We start from the raw sequence: 16,815 nt of genomic DNA, 5'->3' as shown, positions 1-16,815 counted from the left end.
GGGAGGGGTTGTGAAACTCAGGGCACAGCCAGCAGGCAAGCACGCGATTTCTGAGAAAGCGAGACCTAAAACTCAGCACAGGAATGAAACTGAGAAACGAAACTTGGATTTACGTCAATTCCCTACTATTTTACTACACGCCACTGGATGTTTTAAGGAGATCCCTTGGCTTATGATAGAAACATAATGCGATGCTTGTTTTACTTTTATTAAAAATGATCTCATTATGAGATATAATGTGTCATTCTTGTTGTTACTGTGTATATGTTGAAAAACCTTGAATAAATGAATGCTTGTTGTAAGAAATGCTTCTATAAAGGGTATACCAGATTTAGATTTAGAGTGAAACAAACCAACAAACCATGCACACATCTATGTCACAAAATCCTTTGCATATACTTGCTAATGTTTATGCTGTTGTTTACCTACCAAAATTATGTAGCTTCCTGGCTGATGTCATTAAGGAACTAGGACAGGTTGCAACCATTGATCTATAATATTTCTATATATAGATCAGTGGTTGCAACAAATCCCTTAAGCTAAATAAAACAAAAAAAACCACTACTACTACTACTACTAATAATAATAATAACAATAATAATAATACCATAGATAAACCATGAAATTCTTTATTTAAAAAAGAATACTATGCTTGTCATAATATATACATAAAGAGTAAAATGGTTATAAAATTAAGGCAGATTAAGGTTTGGGCAAATTCTAATTTTACAGGTGATGAGATGAGACCAGTCATATATTGTAAATAAGAAATAAATTGCTGAAGTTTAGAATTATGACATTAATAATACATCTGATACATCTTCATACTGACAGTATTTTTGAATATACACTCTCTGTCAGCAAATGAAAATAGAGACATGATGCAGCCAGAAAAGTAAAGAACAACAAAAGAAGCTAAAATAAAGAGATCCCATCTATAATCTTGGATCCAAACAAAATGTGGCTGTTGCCCTTTCTAGGGTGAACTCATCTGAAATGTAAACAAGAAAAAAGTGTCATGTCATTTTCTGGTCACAGTATAATGCTTAAATAAGCTCTACTTATTACTGACAGCACCAAATTACCCACAAATATGATTCTGAGCAACAAAGTCAGTAATATATACAGCTGGGTTTAAAAGTCTGAGACCATGTTGAATTTAAATATACAAAATGTTAGGGTTATGATAATGAATAATGCACATGGTTGTAAGTCACTAACTAAGTGTGACATTGACCATGATAACTCAAGTCAGACGTTCTTGCTTTTAATGAAGCATAATATGCTCTTTGGATTATTCTCAAATCATGATGGACGATCATCACATGACAGCATCTTTAAAATATGTTAAAGGGGTCATATGATGCGATTTCAATTTTTCCTTTCTCTTTGGAGTTTTACAAGCTCTTGGTGCATAAAGATCAACAAATTACAAAATTAAATCTTGTTGTGAAAGAAATTAAGATACTCACTTCCGACGGGAAATTGGAACTAACTGTGTCTGAATGTAAGGACAAACTGTGAAAGACAAAAAAAAAAAAAACAGAGCACTTTAGCATATGATATTTATAATCCTGCACTTTCCCAAAAAAAAAAAATAAAATAAAAAAGTATGACCTGAAACTCAAAAAATAAATAAATACCATTTCCCCCAACAAATCTTCAATGAAAAGAGATGCTTACCCTTAAGAACATTTGTATTGTTAATATAGATACATTAATTTTTTTTAGAATTAGTTTGGCAACATGATGGTTGAGCATGATGAATAGAGTGAACAATACAATATATGTAAAAACTGATATAATGGGAAGTGACGATGTACATGCATTCCTGCCATTTCTTGGGTGTCAATTTTACATTTGTTTGTAATGGACAAAAAGTAACAGGTCTGGAAACAAAATATGGGGCACAGCTAAAATATTAAAAATCAGATAAATGTACAGACCTTTGTTCTGCTGGCTGTTATAATGTTTCCCAAAAGCCTCATCCTTAGGGATGTCAGGATAAAGGAACTTCAGAGGATTCTCTGGGACAACACCATCTGCAATGACCTTATAGTCCCGTATTATATCAGCAATGGGCAAGGCGTTGAGACGGTTTTTCGTGTACGGCTCTACAGAGATGAACTTTGGGTCTCCTGTAGGCAGAATACATGTGCTTAAGGTTATTCAACAACATATTTAATACAATAAAGACAAATGAAAAAAAAATGCACTGAGCACCAAAACAGCCAGGCATGAGAACATATTTTTTCCTCAGGCATTATTCAATCTGAACAATTAAACTCTCAAATGCACACTGAAAATAAGGAAACAAAAAATGCTATCCATAAGAGGATAAACGGCATCTGCTAAATTTTGGAACATCTCCAGGCTGGAATTTCCCTCAGCAAATACAAGACATTGTCTCAGGGTGGAAATTACAGTAATTGCTTAACCTGGCAAGAGTTCCTTAACTTTAAAACCTTTAACCTGTGTGTGCTTTCAGAATATTTTAACCATTCACTGCATAGAAGAACTTATTAGGATTCTTATGTTGTTATCTTTGTTTTACAATTGGACACCTGTAACATAATGTTTCCTACATTACAGATTGTACTGGGAATGATATTCTTAAAGGAATAGTTCACCCAGAAAATTCTCACCCTCAGGCCATCCAAGACGTAGATGAGTTTGTTTCTTCATTGGAGCAGATTTGAAGAAATTTAGCGTTAATTTCTGCAGTGAATGGGTGCCGTCAGAATGAGAGTCCATAAAGCTGATAAAAACATCACAATAATCCACAGGTTATCCACACATCTCCACTCCATTAATTAATGTTTTATGACGTGAAAAGCTGCATGTTTGTTGCATGAAACAAATCCATCATTGAGATGTTTTTAACTTCAAACTGCTGCTTCCAACTAAAATACGACTCCTCTATCCATAATAATGCTTTCTCCAGTGAAAAAGTAATCTTGTCTGAATCAGGGGAGAATTATGAACAGATCAAGCACCTTTAACAAGCGAAAACAGTCAAAAAGAGTTCTAAACAAATATGTCAGTGGAAAACAACAGGGACTTTACAGATTGACAGCAGACAGACTTTTTTACTGGAGGATGTGCTATTATGGATTATGGACTTGTATTTTGACCAAAAGCAACGGTTTGACGTCTCTATGAATTTATGAATAAAATTAAAAGAAGTATTTATGTCTAAAAACAACTACAGAATTTATAAGCCTTTTTACATAGAGCTATATAAGAATCTAGTGGCTAAACCATAGAATTTCAGATGTTCTTTTTTTACTCCCACCAGATGGCACTAATCTGCCTTCAAAAATTGGATTAAGGCATTGTCTCCATTTGATCACGAAATACTTCCATAATTGAAAAAATATATTAAAATATTAGAATTTTTTAAAATCATAATTATTGCACAAATATTAATTGATATAATGAAATTCTCCCAAAATACGAAATAAAAAAGATAAAATATTATTGAACAAAAACATATTACATTGATTTCGGATGTTCTGTCAATTTTGACTGTGCACAACACAAGTGTGACCCTCAAAAAACAACACCAGAGGTCAAAACATGCAGATTTTCCCTTCACAAGACATTCATTCACTGGACTGGAGCTGTGTGGATTACTGTGATGTTTTTATCAGCTGTTTGGACTCTCAATCTGACGGCACCCATTTGCTGCAGAGGATCTATTGGTGAGTAAGTGATGTAATGCTAAATTTCTCCAAATCTGTTCTGATGGAAATTAAACACATCTACATGCCGTATTTGACAGCCTGAGGGTGAGTACATTTAAAGCAAATTTTTATTTTTGGTGAACTATTCCTTTAAAACCTAATAACATGCAAGACAAACCATTTTCATCCTGCTCAACCCAGGTGAAGGTGATTCCTCCAAGGTGACTTTCACTAAAGCGTAGCAGGAATGTCCCTGGCTCTTTTTCCTTCAGTAAGGCACGTTCCATCTCTTTACTCACAAATCCCATTATGTAACTGAGAACCAAAAAAATAGCAGAATCCATTGAGAAGCAGAAGAAAACGAGCAAAAACTTCATTCAGCATGGCAGATCAAAAGAAATCTCAATTAAATATACTGATATACTGATAAATATACTGAAAAAACAGTGATAAAATATCTAATAAAAATAGACTGTTATGCAGTAGTTGTATTTGTTATTTATTATATGCATATCAAAATAACAGAGCTAATATGTGTTATATCTGTTTATCATGCATCTGAATGCCATGACAAGGCCACTGACCCATCAATCCAAACAGGAAGTAAATGTTTCTTAATAAGGTCCAGGATCGAGTCCAGCCACAGCCAAAAACTAAATGACTTGCCAGGAATGTTTTCCTGACAGCAACAGAAAAAAAACGTATTTATTTACATATTTATTTAAATTGTTACAGTTCGAGAATAGCAAGAGCATATCATATTTATTCAATTTTACCTTCCAGAACTTGGACCAAGAAACCTGGCAGTCATTATAAGAAGCATGTTGACCTTCAGAAACAATTACAAAACACTGTTTAGCTGGAGGCCAAAATATGTTCACAAAAACTGTGCTAACTGCATGTTTATGAAACAACATTAGAGAAAATCAAACACAGTGTAATGCAGCAGACAATCCCATAAATATACTTTAATGTCACATAAACCAACAAGTTTATAGAAAACATACCCAGGAGTTTATTTCCCAGCATGTTAAGCTGCTCCTTGTTGAGTCCTCGGCCTGCAAAACTTGAGAACTGCCAGCTAAGTACCTCTGAGAGTTGACTCCAACTTGCCCGCAAAGGGTTACTGAAGAATCCAAGGTTCTAAACATATCAGAGAAGTTCAAATAATACTGTATGACAAGCCTTGCCACTGTTGCCACCTCTAGTTATATTAGTCATATAATACATGAGTAGATCAAATGCAGACCTTAAGCATGTTTCTACCAAGTGCTGCAAACTATAGATACTATAAGCTAGACATCCATTCTTTGCATCTGCATCAGAAGCTCACCTTGGGGTCATCAGTTAAAAGGTTGTACCACATGACGGAGGCCCAGCCCCCTGGGAGCTGACTGACATTTGAGATGACCACCAGTGGCAGGGAGCAACTCTGCACATGAACAAAAATACAAAAACTCAGTGAGCGGTATCATGAGAAACAACAACAAAACAAAAATCATAAAAGCATTTTATATTAGCACAGTAATCTCCCATACAGAGCTGTTCTAAATTTAATTTTAACTGTAGGTCTAACTAAATAATAAAAAACAATTATATTTATTATTATTATTCTCTTAACATTTAAATAGAATAATATGTAACATGTTATTTATTTATATACAGTGGAGATCAAAATTAAAGAACAACCTACAATTTCCTAAATTTCAAGGTCACTGCTTAGTCCTATTTGAATGTATCCTAACAGGAGTAAAAGGGCAGTTTTTTTCCAAATTAGAGAACACTTACAGATACCTCCAAGTTACTGGTGTTAATCTGGCACCTGGTGCTAATTTCCTTAATTATATGACAAACTCTACTTAACTGGCAGAATTAGTCTAATTTTCACTGAGATTGCAAGATGGCGGGGTGCTCTCAGGTGACGGAAAGCCTGCGACAGGCCACTGCGAGAGAAGTTGGTTGTTTTAAATCTGATTTCTCAAATATTGCAGGTTTACAATGACACTAATTCATTCAAGTCCCCAAAAAAGGCTGGTCGTCCACGCAAGACATATGCCCGAGAGGACAGGATAATGCAGAGACTCTCAATGGGGAATCGGTTCAACACTGCAGCTGGAATTGCTCGTCAGTTCAGTGCTGAAAAGATATGGACTATACTCAGAGAGACCGTTTACTTTAGCTGCATTCATCGTGCATTCACTTGCTAATTAGCACATTATTAGGAAAGGCGATTTGCAAAGATTTGTTAAAAAAACCTTACACACTTCTTCTGTAGATGAGGCTGGATCATGAATGATTCGCACGAACATAGATGCATTTAGGCAGATAAGGGGCGCATTCCCTTCAAAAACAAACATAATCCACTGCGTCTTCAGCGGCTCAGATGTCGGGAGTAAACGACGACTGCTATGTTCATTATTACATCCAACAACAGAAGACCTCAATCGCTTCGGAGTCATTCTTGTCTACATCTGCTCCAGCGGTGAAACAATGGCGGCCTGATGACAGCTCACTCAGAGCGGGTCTGAGGTAAGACACCAGTCCAGTCTGTGCTGAAACGCTACTGTCAATCAAACTATCGTGGGAGGGGCCTGTCTGTGTGTCATCTGAGATCGGCTCGATTTGAGAATAACAAAACCACTGGGTGGATTTTTATCATTTTAGGGTGGTTGTGTACACACACTGCCAACACACATTTCAGTTCAAACAACTTGTAAAAGTGCATGTAGCATTATATGACCCCTTTAAGAGAAGTCGGACAAAGCACACTCTGCAGTGACCAAGCCTCTCATCAGCAGAAAGAATCAAGAGGCTAGGCTCACCTTTGCGGAGGATCATGTTGTGTGTGGAGAGAGGAGAACTGGTCCAAAGTTCTACTATGGAAGCGAGTGGAAGAAGAGTGGACCAGGATCACACCAGCGCAGTGTGAGAAACTAGTGATGTCCTGCGGCTGCAGATGTGCTGAAGTCAATCAAAGCAGGAGCCTCTACACTCCCTACTTGTTTCTAACAGCTGTAACCTTCCAAAATTATAGTTGCAATCTTCTTTCATGCTACAGTGGTTACTGTTCTCTAATTTTGATCAGTGTTTTCCACAAAATAAAGGTTTTTGTTGAAATGCCTTGGTTATTTTGTCAAACATGTTAGCAGAAAAGTGGTGTACCAACAGCTAATATTCCTTCACATTTTGAGCGATGAGTATTTCAGAAAAAAATTAAGTATTTATAGATTGTTCTCTAATTTTGATCTCCACTGAACACTGGGGTCAGTAAAAAAAATGTAAATAAATTTTAAACTTTTATTCAGCAAGGATGCAACAAATTGATCAAGCAGGATTTATGTTTTATAGAAATTATATTTCAAATAAATCTGTTCTTTTCAGTTTTCTATTCAAAGAATCCTGAGGGGAAAAATGTATAGCAGTTTCTACAAAAATGTTAGAGTTTTCAGTAATTATAGTAAAAAAAAAAACAGCACCAAATCAGCATATTACAATGATTTTAATGAGAATGATGGTCATGTGACACTGAAGACTGGAGTAATGGCTGCTGAAGATTCTGCTTAACCATCACAGTAATAAATTACATTTTAAGATATGTTAAAATAGAAAACAATTATTTTAAATTAATTTACATTCTAATAATATTTTATAATCTTACTGTTTTTACGGTATTTCATCATCAAATAAATGCCGTCTTGGTGAGCATATATAAAGCTTATTTAAAGCTGCATTGAAAATCATTTGTAATGTTTATAAACACACACACACACACACACATTATCGACAAAAATATATATACATTTTCAATGAAGCTTTAAATATGCTTTTGATTTATATATGGTCACATATGGCAATTAGTCTGCAGTATTTGATATGCATGTATATATATATATATATATATATATATATATATATATAACATTAATATTACACACTAAAACTTACCTCAAGATCTATATCCAGGCCCTGTAACATCAGCATGGCCTCAAAATTGAGAGAGTGTAACTCCTCTGTTACTGACAGGGGACCCTGCAATAGAGAGACACAGTACGATTCAAGCATATACTGTGTGAGGCTGCCCTCTGTTGGCAAGATGATGTATTCCATACCGACATGGCAACATACAGTACATGGCAAAAATATTATCATGTAACCAGGCTCAAGCCATGGGCCACTAGAAGAGATACACCTGTAAAGTAAGCAGCAGATATTAGTAATAATGCAGTCTTACCTCATTTCCTTTTCCTCCAGTAGGACACTTTCTCTCTTTCAGCTGCTGCAAAACACAACGATTTCATAAAATATATTTCCTCTTAAAGGGATAGTTCACCCAAGAATGAAATGTTTTTTTACTCATTCTAACAACAGTTCATAGTTATCACACACACACGCACACACACACAACATTAAAATATTAAAAAGAGCAAGTTATTCACTTTTTGGAGCCATGGTCACTACCAAATGTCCTTGTATGGAAAAAAGCTTTAATTTTTTTCCTTTTATGTTCCATGGAAAAATAACAGAATGTAGGTTTGGAGCAACATGAGGGTGAGTAAATAATGACTAATTAATTTTCATACAGTGGGTGAATTCGTTTAAATATATTTAACACCAAAGCCTTAGTAACAGTATTGCTCTTGAATAATGCTAGAATTCAGAGTGAAGTACCAGATGCCTGAACTCTACAGAAAGACATCCAGTCGACTCCTCAACATCCATCACTTTGGTGTTGTTGGTGAGGATGAAGAACTGTCTGTTCCTACAAGGAAATATCAGTAATGTTAGTTTTGATATTTTCAGTTTAGTCACAACTTCCACTGTACTGTAAATTACAGTAAGCTATGTAGAATATGAACAGAATTTAGCATGTAAAACACTGCTGTCCCCCTCCCCCACACACTTAGCTGAAAAACTCATATTGAGATTTGGCCTAAGTAAACAACAGGAAGTTGGTTCTTCTGTTTGAGGTTGAGTGCACTCACACTTTGCCTGGTGGAAGGTCTCTGCACACACAAAAATAGAAAAGAGTAGAAAACACGGTCATTTTGGGCTAAATGCACCTGTGATACAAACATTGCTCGCATGGCTTGTGAACAGTGAAAACAAAAGTTGTATGTAAATGTGAGAATGATATTAATTATTATAGCCATAATAGTAGTTGGGTCATTCCTAGTGTGCAGTGTTTTCATGTCCCCATCATAAATGCCATAAAACATATTGACAAATGTAATTAGAGATTATTATTGTTTTAGATATAGATAGATCATTTTCAATAATTTTACTATTGTTAATTAATATTGAGTGCATATTCCATTAATGTCTAAGAAATATTCCAGTTGTTTATTTATTTATAATAATCAAAATAAGGTAAACAAAGCATATTGTCGTAAGGAATATTGTTTTGGTACTAATCTATTTGTAGATTTTTCCTGTAATATCACTTAATTGGTCTCAACATAGATTCAACATAGCTTCATTAACAACTGAGTCAAAACTTGGACTCAATATTATTTAACGAAAATTAGACAACAAGAAGATATATCAAGAACAACAAGAAGAGAACAAAATGCATTTGAGATTTTACTTGAACAAAAGCATGTTCATTGAACTTGAAGCAAGTTCATTATCTTCCAGGAAGTGACATCATGTGTGGTAGGAAAACAACAGCACAACATCAGTGAATATTATGATGAATATTATGTGGTGTATTGTGGCATTAGTTTGTTTATCTCTGTCTAATAATAATAATAATAATCTGTATAATATCTAGACATAATTAAAAAAATATATATTAATACAAGTGTTATGACCCACACTCTTAAATTTGCCATTTTGTAAGTAAACAAGTTATAATTAATATGTTTTAACAATCAGATCATACTTCTTTAAAGCTACAGCCGTAACTTTTTTTGGTTAAAAATGATCCGAAATCAATATTTCAACAAGTACATAACCAGCCAGTGTTCAAAACTATCGCCTTACTTTAGCCCGATTCACAACGGTTAGTTTATAATAATGTTTTCTAATTTAAGTGGTACGGGTAGGTTTTCGAGTGAAATTCGAGCATGGCACTGCGTCATTACGTCACGTCTGTAAACATAAAGAAGTGAGGATCCTGCAGGTGAAGGATCGTTTATAGCCTTTTTTCACAGCAGCCAGAATAATTAAATGTATCATTTTGATGGCGGATTGTAATCCAGAAAGGATTATGTGTTTATGAAACACATATGAATGAAATTAAATTATATTCCAGTTATAAATGTGCTTAAACTGCACCTGTGTTTTGATGATTAGAGGTTTCTGAGGGTGTGTAGGCATGCAGGGCTGCTTCTCCACCACAAATGAGCTGCAAACATGACCAAGACAGATAATCCAGGTTTCCTGGTCACCAAGCACAGCCTTTCTATTGTGTTGCATTCTTTGAGTTTCATGTACTGTATTTACGGCACTATAAGCCACACAAAGTGAACTGTTGTGCCTTAATTGTTCATAAATCACATGAAATCCCTAAATGTTACCTTTTAATGAGGTGATAGATGAGGTATTTGACTTGCTCCTCCATCTGAGGTCTCTGGAGAGGGATTGGATCACCCTCGTAAGTGACTTTCAGGATCAGCTCACCCAGTTTGTCTAGCTGTCTTTTCATCTGGAAAAGACTCTGGGCTGTCAGGGTAAACCTGTAAAAGTGATTTCACATGAAAATTAGGCTTGATTCAAATTTTAACAAGGCCAATCTCTTAGTAACCACAAACACACCATAACAACACCCTTGCACCCTCAAAACCAGACAGAAGATCCTAGCAACTGCCTAGCAACCATTCAGAAAGCATTAGCAACCACCTAGAAAGACCTACACCCTTCAAAAGTTTGGGGTCGGTAAGATTTTTTAAATGTTTTTGAAGGAAGTATTTTATGCTCACAAGTCTGCATTTATTTGATCAAAAATACAGTAATATAAAATAGTAATATTGTAAAAAAATATTACAATTTAAAATAACCGTTTTCTGTTAATATATTTTGAAATTGTTCCTGCAATGGCAAAGCTGAATTTTCAGCAGTCATTACTCCAGTCTTCAGTGTCACATGATCTTTCAGAAATCATTCTAATATTCGGTGCTCAAGAAACATTTCTTATTATCAATGTTGAAAGCTATTTTTGCGGACATTTGTTAGGATTCTTTGATGAATCTCTAATGGAGTTTTTACCGTCACTTTTGAACTATTTAATGCATCATTGCTGAATAAAGTATTAATTTCTTTAAAAAAAAAATCTAACTGGCCCCACACTTTTTGAACACTAGTGTACATCACATATTTTTTCCTCCTTGTCTTTGCTGTGAGCATTGTTACAGTCTTATTAGTATGACAACATTTAAAACAATAATCTATATTAAACAGCATCACTTAAATTGTATATATATTTTTATTCTATTTCTTTATGTTATAAAGGGTTATACCAGTTCTGAAGCTGGTCCAGTCCTATCAGAACTGGTCCTCCGATGCATGCGATCTGTTGCCTCCGTTTCCATTCCTTAAGCTCAGGGTTGAGCTGGGAGGAAATCAAGGCATCAATTTCCTTTATAACATCTGCAATCTTTGACAAAATCTCCTGCAAAGGTAAAACCAAGTGCAAACATAGTGGTTAACAATGACCAGCCAACAACAACATATATAGTGGCATCACACACCTGAGCGAAATGTACCAAAGATGTGTGAAAACCACTCAAAGTCACTCGTCTGAGGCAGGAAGTTCCCAGGGTAGTTCAAAAGTATAATACAATCTAAGTAAACAAAACCTTTAACAAACAAGAAGAAAGGAAATGGTTGTGAAGTAAAACCATTTTTAAAAAAAGAGTACTGTCAGAGTAGAGATACACTTGCCTTTCTTTTGAAATCCAGGCGGTTCAGTATTTCCTGAAGTGTAGTGACTTCTTGCTTCATGGATAAAGAATTTCTCTCAACTGGATCTACAGGATATATATATTTACCCATATTATATTATTTGCTTTATTATGTAATAAAACGATAGGAGGGTGGCATTTTTGGAAGATGTCAAAAGTCATACAATGGCTCACCTCGAAGTTGGAGTGTTTTGTAGCGAAAGTCAAAATCGTCCTGCATGTCCTCAAGATACTTCACATCTTGGTCCAGCATCTGAAAAAAGCATGTAGAAATAATGACACACATCACACACTGGACTCTTTCATATATCTAAACCCCCAAAGCTGTGATAACGGAAAGCAATACTGGAGGTAAATTACCTGAACGCTGCTTCTTATGATTGCCACTTTGTTGTCAAGAACTTTCTGCTTCTCCAAGGCGGCTGAGTTTTGCATTGATTTCTCCAGTGGCCCCTGCCATTAATGAAATGGAAACATGGAAAACAGAAGATCTAAATGTATACATCCTAAACACGACAACATGAAATGAATCAAATATGTATTGTACTAGGTCACAAATTGAATAAGTGCATTTGTAATATTGGCCATGTTAACTAGGTCAGACTGAAGCACCTTTTGGATCCCACACTGGTATACTGTAATATCATGTGAGTACATTGCAAAACTCTGAAGCTTGGTTAACAACATAGTTGCACGGGGTATATGTGGTTTTTGCATGCTGTTTGTCACAAGTGTCTTGGCAGTACCTGTTCCTGCATGCTGGCTGTGGATAAGATGCGTCTTTCTTCCCTCAGGCAGTTACAGATGACAGCGGCCATGTGCAGAGGATTCGCCTTGTATTTTACCTGAAAGAGTTACGCAACAGCATTTACTGACTGATGTGAGACTGGGAATTTCTAGTCACACCTCAAAGTACACTGGTGAAAATAAATGAATATCTGTTCAGCTTGAAGGTTTTTTGCCATATGTGTGAAAAGCAGAGGAATCTAACTCCAAGTAAAAAAAAGGAATGGAATTGAATCCATTGAGGTTTACTGCAGAGGTTTGCAATCAACAGAATTTTGAAAATGTAAGATCTTTGAAATTTGAACTTAGAACTTTGAAAATAAGAACTACAGCATCATTTGCAAATGTGAATGTTTTATCTTCTTGCAGCAGCAGCAATAATCTACAACTACCGCAATAACCAACAGCAGCAGCAATTCAGCAGCAGCGTAGCAGATCTGTTCCGCCAAGACCAAATACAATAACATTGTCATATCCATCACCATGCTAAAATGTTCCGAGAGTTGTCATGATTGAAATATATATATACACATACATGTATATATATACACAGTGAAAGTACCTTGAAATTTGCCTGACAAGTAAAAACTCATCACCATTTACAGGAATCATGCTTCACGATGAATGTGGCATTACAAGGAGTGAAGTAACCTTGGAAAGTGAAAGTTCAAACAAATAACCATTGATGTAAATGAAACAGTTGATGGTTAAAATCTCACGCATGAATTTTGGAGATCTGTGTTGTTTCCATAAAGGAGTAGTTCATCCGAACATTAAAATTGAGCAGGTTTGATGTCAATGACATTTAGTCACGAGATGCAAAAACAATGACGTTTTATGTTATAATTAATGTCCAACCTGATGCAACACGTCTAAATGCCTCATGTTTGAAAGCATATAATGATCATACAAGTATGATAAGAAAGCATATAATCATGCATATGGCTTTAGGAGAGTGCACTTTCATTTTTGAGTGAATTTTTCCTTGAAGTGCACACCGATCGAGGTTTTGATATTCCTTCAGGAGTTTATGACATTTGTTAGAAGTTACAGAAAATTCATTTCAAGTTCATTTGAACTTTAATGTTAGACAAAACAATATTGTGGGCGTTTCGTCTAGGCGTTTTTTTTAAATGCAATATTGACTGATATTTTCAGAGGTTTTTCAAAACAAAACAAACTATTTAAAAAATATTTTTTTTGCAGCTGTCCTAAATACAGTCTATGTGAAAAATAAAAAATGGTCTCCCCCACGCTGTGATCTGTCATGTTGTTTTTTTGGGGTGGCATACAACACCAGCTACAGGCAGATGTAATTTTTTTAAACAAGCAAAACCCCCGACATTTGATTCTTCTGTGGAAGTTTTTTTTTTCACATTTATCTAGTGAGAAATCCCCACAGCACCCACTCATGAAAATACTGCATAAATGAAAGAAGTGTGTTCAGCAATCTGAAACAACATCGAGAGTATTGCCAGTCAGCTTTTGTCAGTGAATTTAGGTTCTTCGACATCCTGGACTTTTATTTTCTTGTAGTCTACTTACTATAGAAACATTTTCGAAACTGTAGGAATGCACACTCTACTGTAACTACAGCTAACACATCAAAATGGTATGTTACAGTAGTAGTACATGTAGCCATTGCTTATAGACTGCTGGAAAATATTCTTCCTTATTAAATGTGGTAAACTCTATGTGAGGTAAGTGACTTAAGGTGCTAAATATAGGTTAGGACTGTTTCCACTGAAGTCATTGATAAGTTAGCAAAAACCACACGTGAGTACACAAGCTTCCGTTGACAACCGAATACACACTTAAAATAATTGACATTGTTGTAATAGAGTTATGAATCACAACAAAGATTCTATGTAATTAGCTTGTTGACTATTACTGTAAATCTCAATACTGACCATTAGATAATTTCCTGATAAGTGATGACTAGTCACAGGTTTGTTCACAAGTCGTTCACTTTCCTCTCACTTCTCGTTTCAGAGAGTGTGTAAAAATAGGCATGGAAGGATCACTAATGAAACTATGCTTTTGATAGGCAACATTCTTTCAGTGTGCAAGAAATTATTTTTCATAAATACACTGAAAACATTTGGTGTTGAAACAATTTTCACTCAGAAATTGCTAGGAAATTTCACGATTAATTATGGCAAGTAACACATTGAACTAAACATGAAATATTGAAGTATAAAGACAGAAATAGTATTTTCTTGTAAAATGTACTCCAGTAATCTTTGTTGTTGTTTTTTTACAGACGTGAAACATAATTTTTTACAATGTGGATATGACACTCATGCAGCAGATGTGTGGAAGTAACAGGAGGGCAGTATGCATCTGTTACCTGTATCTGATGAAATATTCTCTTTAGGTTGTGTCTGTGAAGAAAGTTCTGCTCCTGAGAACACTGCCTCTCCAGTTGAATGAGGAAGTTATTGAAGAGTACAGTAGCCATAGATTCATGGTTTGAAGCTGTTTCCCTGAGGTGATTAAGACAAAAATGCTTCAGAAAGATGCATTCCCTTATGCATTAGAGTTATGTTACAAATGAATAATTCATATTATGAACTACAGAATATTTTAAGGTGGTTGTTTTGTGTTTTTCTCAGGCCGGAAATTCAAATTGGGATTTAATAAACATTGAAAATACAAATTCTGAGCAGTATTTTAAAACAGCAACATACCAGTCCTGGCTTTCAATCCAGTTGGCCAGCACCTGTCTCAGCTCCATTGGAAAGTTGTCATCATAAAAATAGTCCACCTGTTCAAGGAACTTAATATCCAGTTGCTGGATTTGTTTCCATTGACTCATAGTGGTACTGGGATGAAAAATACAATGGACATAATTTGATATTGCTTTAGGCAATCTATAAATAGAAATGTTCTGCAATATATGAAATACATGAAAACTATACTGTAATTACATCAAATCAATGGCACCAATAACTTCCAAATCAGGGAGTGTTTTGACACCAATAGTGTAACCAAGAAATAAGCTACGGTGTGAAACCACTATCAAACATGACCATCATCCTCTTGAGGTGACAGTAGAGGTTGTAAGACTCTTTGTACAATGATATGAGATTTACATGACAAAAAAGGGAGAGAGAAAAAAACGCACAATAGTAAATTTCAGGTCTGGTTTATGAATTGATTTGTTATAATACGATTTATTTCTGCATGAAACAAACCCTACAGTGTCTACTAATAATTCTAAAAACATTATAGATTATTATACAGTATTAGCCTGTGTTTATATATTTTCAGTTCCTATTTTATTTGCTGTTATAAATTAAATTATTTCCTATACGTTTACTACGTTAAATGTTAAATTAAGCGTAGAGCAACAGGGTTCACTTCTAAGGGAATGCATGAACTGAACTGACCTTTGAATGCAGTGTATGTTGCTTTGGAGAGAAGCATCTGTCAAATGCTTTTGGGAAGATGCTAACATGACTGTGAACTTCATTGTTTAATAAGATCAAAACAATAAATTGATGCACAAAATGTAAAACCTCTATGTGTTTTTATGCCTGTTATGTTTATAAACTATTTTAATGTGTATTAGACACATACGGGAGTATTGTATTCAAGTTTGAGACAGTGTAAAAAACAATGTGTTACAAAATGTCCCAATCTCCCCTATATTTTAGCTATACAGTACCTTTCATATAAACATCATAAATATTACAACGCAAAGAAATCAAGCTTTAACAAACAACTCGGAATACAAATGCCAATTCTTTCATTTGTAATAATTGCTTAAAATCGAAACTAAGGTCCAAAGATTTACCTGCTGCTCTTAAGAGAATGACACTCCCGAGAAGTTCACACCATGCACCTGCTAAACCTGATGTTTTCAGAGTAACCAGCAGCCACGCGTTTAGCCAGACGCAGTTCCTCAAGAGTCTTCCCCACAGACTACAGACCCTATCCGGCGAGACGCGCTTCAAATGCTCCTAGAAGATGCGTCTGGAGATGCGTGTACGGTCCCGTTTCCGCTCATGAATGAAGTCCTTTCGGGCATGAATGTCAGCTATCTTATCCAGCGATCATGACTGAACGGGTAAACAGGTGGGTTCTTCAAGGAAATGTTGAGCACTTCGTGAACACGGAAACGTCGCACAAGGGGAACTCCCCTATATATATATATGATCGCAACAGTCTATGGTTCACACAGGGTATTTTATATTGACCGCCTTACTTATTGACTCACATCTTCAGAATGGAGTATGCAGTTTAATAGACTTATGAACTCACCACTCACTGCATTTATAGCATTAAAAGAAACGTGTTACACATACTGATAACCAGCGTTGGGGGCAACGCATTACAAGTAACGCAAGTTACGTAATCAGATTACTTTTTCAAGTAACTAGTAAAGTAACGCATTACTTTTTAATTTACAAGAGAATATCGGAGTTACTTTTTCAAAT

The 16,815-nt window shown here is 35.3% G+C and overlaps 1 protein-coding gene across 1 annotated transcript; it reads right to left on the bottom strand.

Annotated features, from left to right (window-relative positions):
• Positions 1-1,468: 1,468 nt before the first annotated feature.
• Positions 1,469-16,639, bottom strand: stat4 (signal transducer and activator of transcription 4). The gene is made up of 21 exons (XM_016250214.1): positions 16,173-16,639; positions 15,064-15,198; positions 14,724-14,859; positions 12,334-12,432; positions 11,948-12,040; positions 11,762-11,840; positions 11,568-11,653; positions 11,144-11,295; positions 10,205-10,363; positions 9,958-10,032; positions 8,669-8,689; positions 8,355-8,445; positions 7,918-7,962; positions 7,632-7,715; positions 5,020-5,118; positions 4,694-4,829; positions 4,463-4,515; positions 4,271-4,365; positions 3,865-4,001; positions 1,947-2,138; positions 1,469-1,518 (listed from the first exon to the last, which is right to left on the bottom strand). Exons 2-21 carry the CDS (start codon positions 15,189-15,191, stop codon positions 1,469-1,471), a joined length of 2,010 nt encoding a protein of 669 aa, XP_016105700.1. The 5' UTR covers positions 15,192-15,198; positions 16,173-16,639.
• Between the last annotated feature and the right edge of the window lie 176 nt (positions 16,640-16,815).

The sequence above is a fragment of the Sinocyclocheilus grahami genome, unplaced genomic scaffold (genome assembly GCF_001515645.1).
Source record: "Sinocyclocheilus grahami isolate Dianchi unplaced genomic scaffold, SAMN03320097.WGS_v1.1 scaffold974.1, whole genome shotgun sequence".
In the NCBI taxonomy this organism is placed as follows: Eukaryota; Metazoa; Chordata; class Actinopteri; order Cypriniformes; family Cyprinidae; genus Sinocyclocheilus; species Sinocyclocheilus grahami.
The sequence above is the reverse complement of the archived record's forward strand: the minus strand, read 5'-3'. Positions and strand labels throughout refer to the sequence as shown.

Coding starts and splice junctions, on each gene's coding strand:
- stat4 (XM_016250214.1), bottom strand. CDS start 15,191: ATGAGTCAATGGAAACAAATCCAGCAACTGGATATTAAGTTCCTTGAA. Junction 10,364..11,143: donor CTGGACCAGCTTCAGAACTG/GTATAACCCTTT, acceptor TCACTTTTACAG/GTTTACCCTGACAGCCCAGA. Junction 8,446..8,668: donor GACCTTCCACCAGGCAAAGT/GTGAGTGCACTC, acceptor ATTTCCTTGTAG/GAACAGACAGTTCTTCATCC.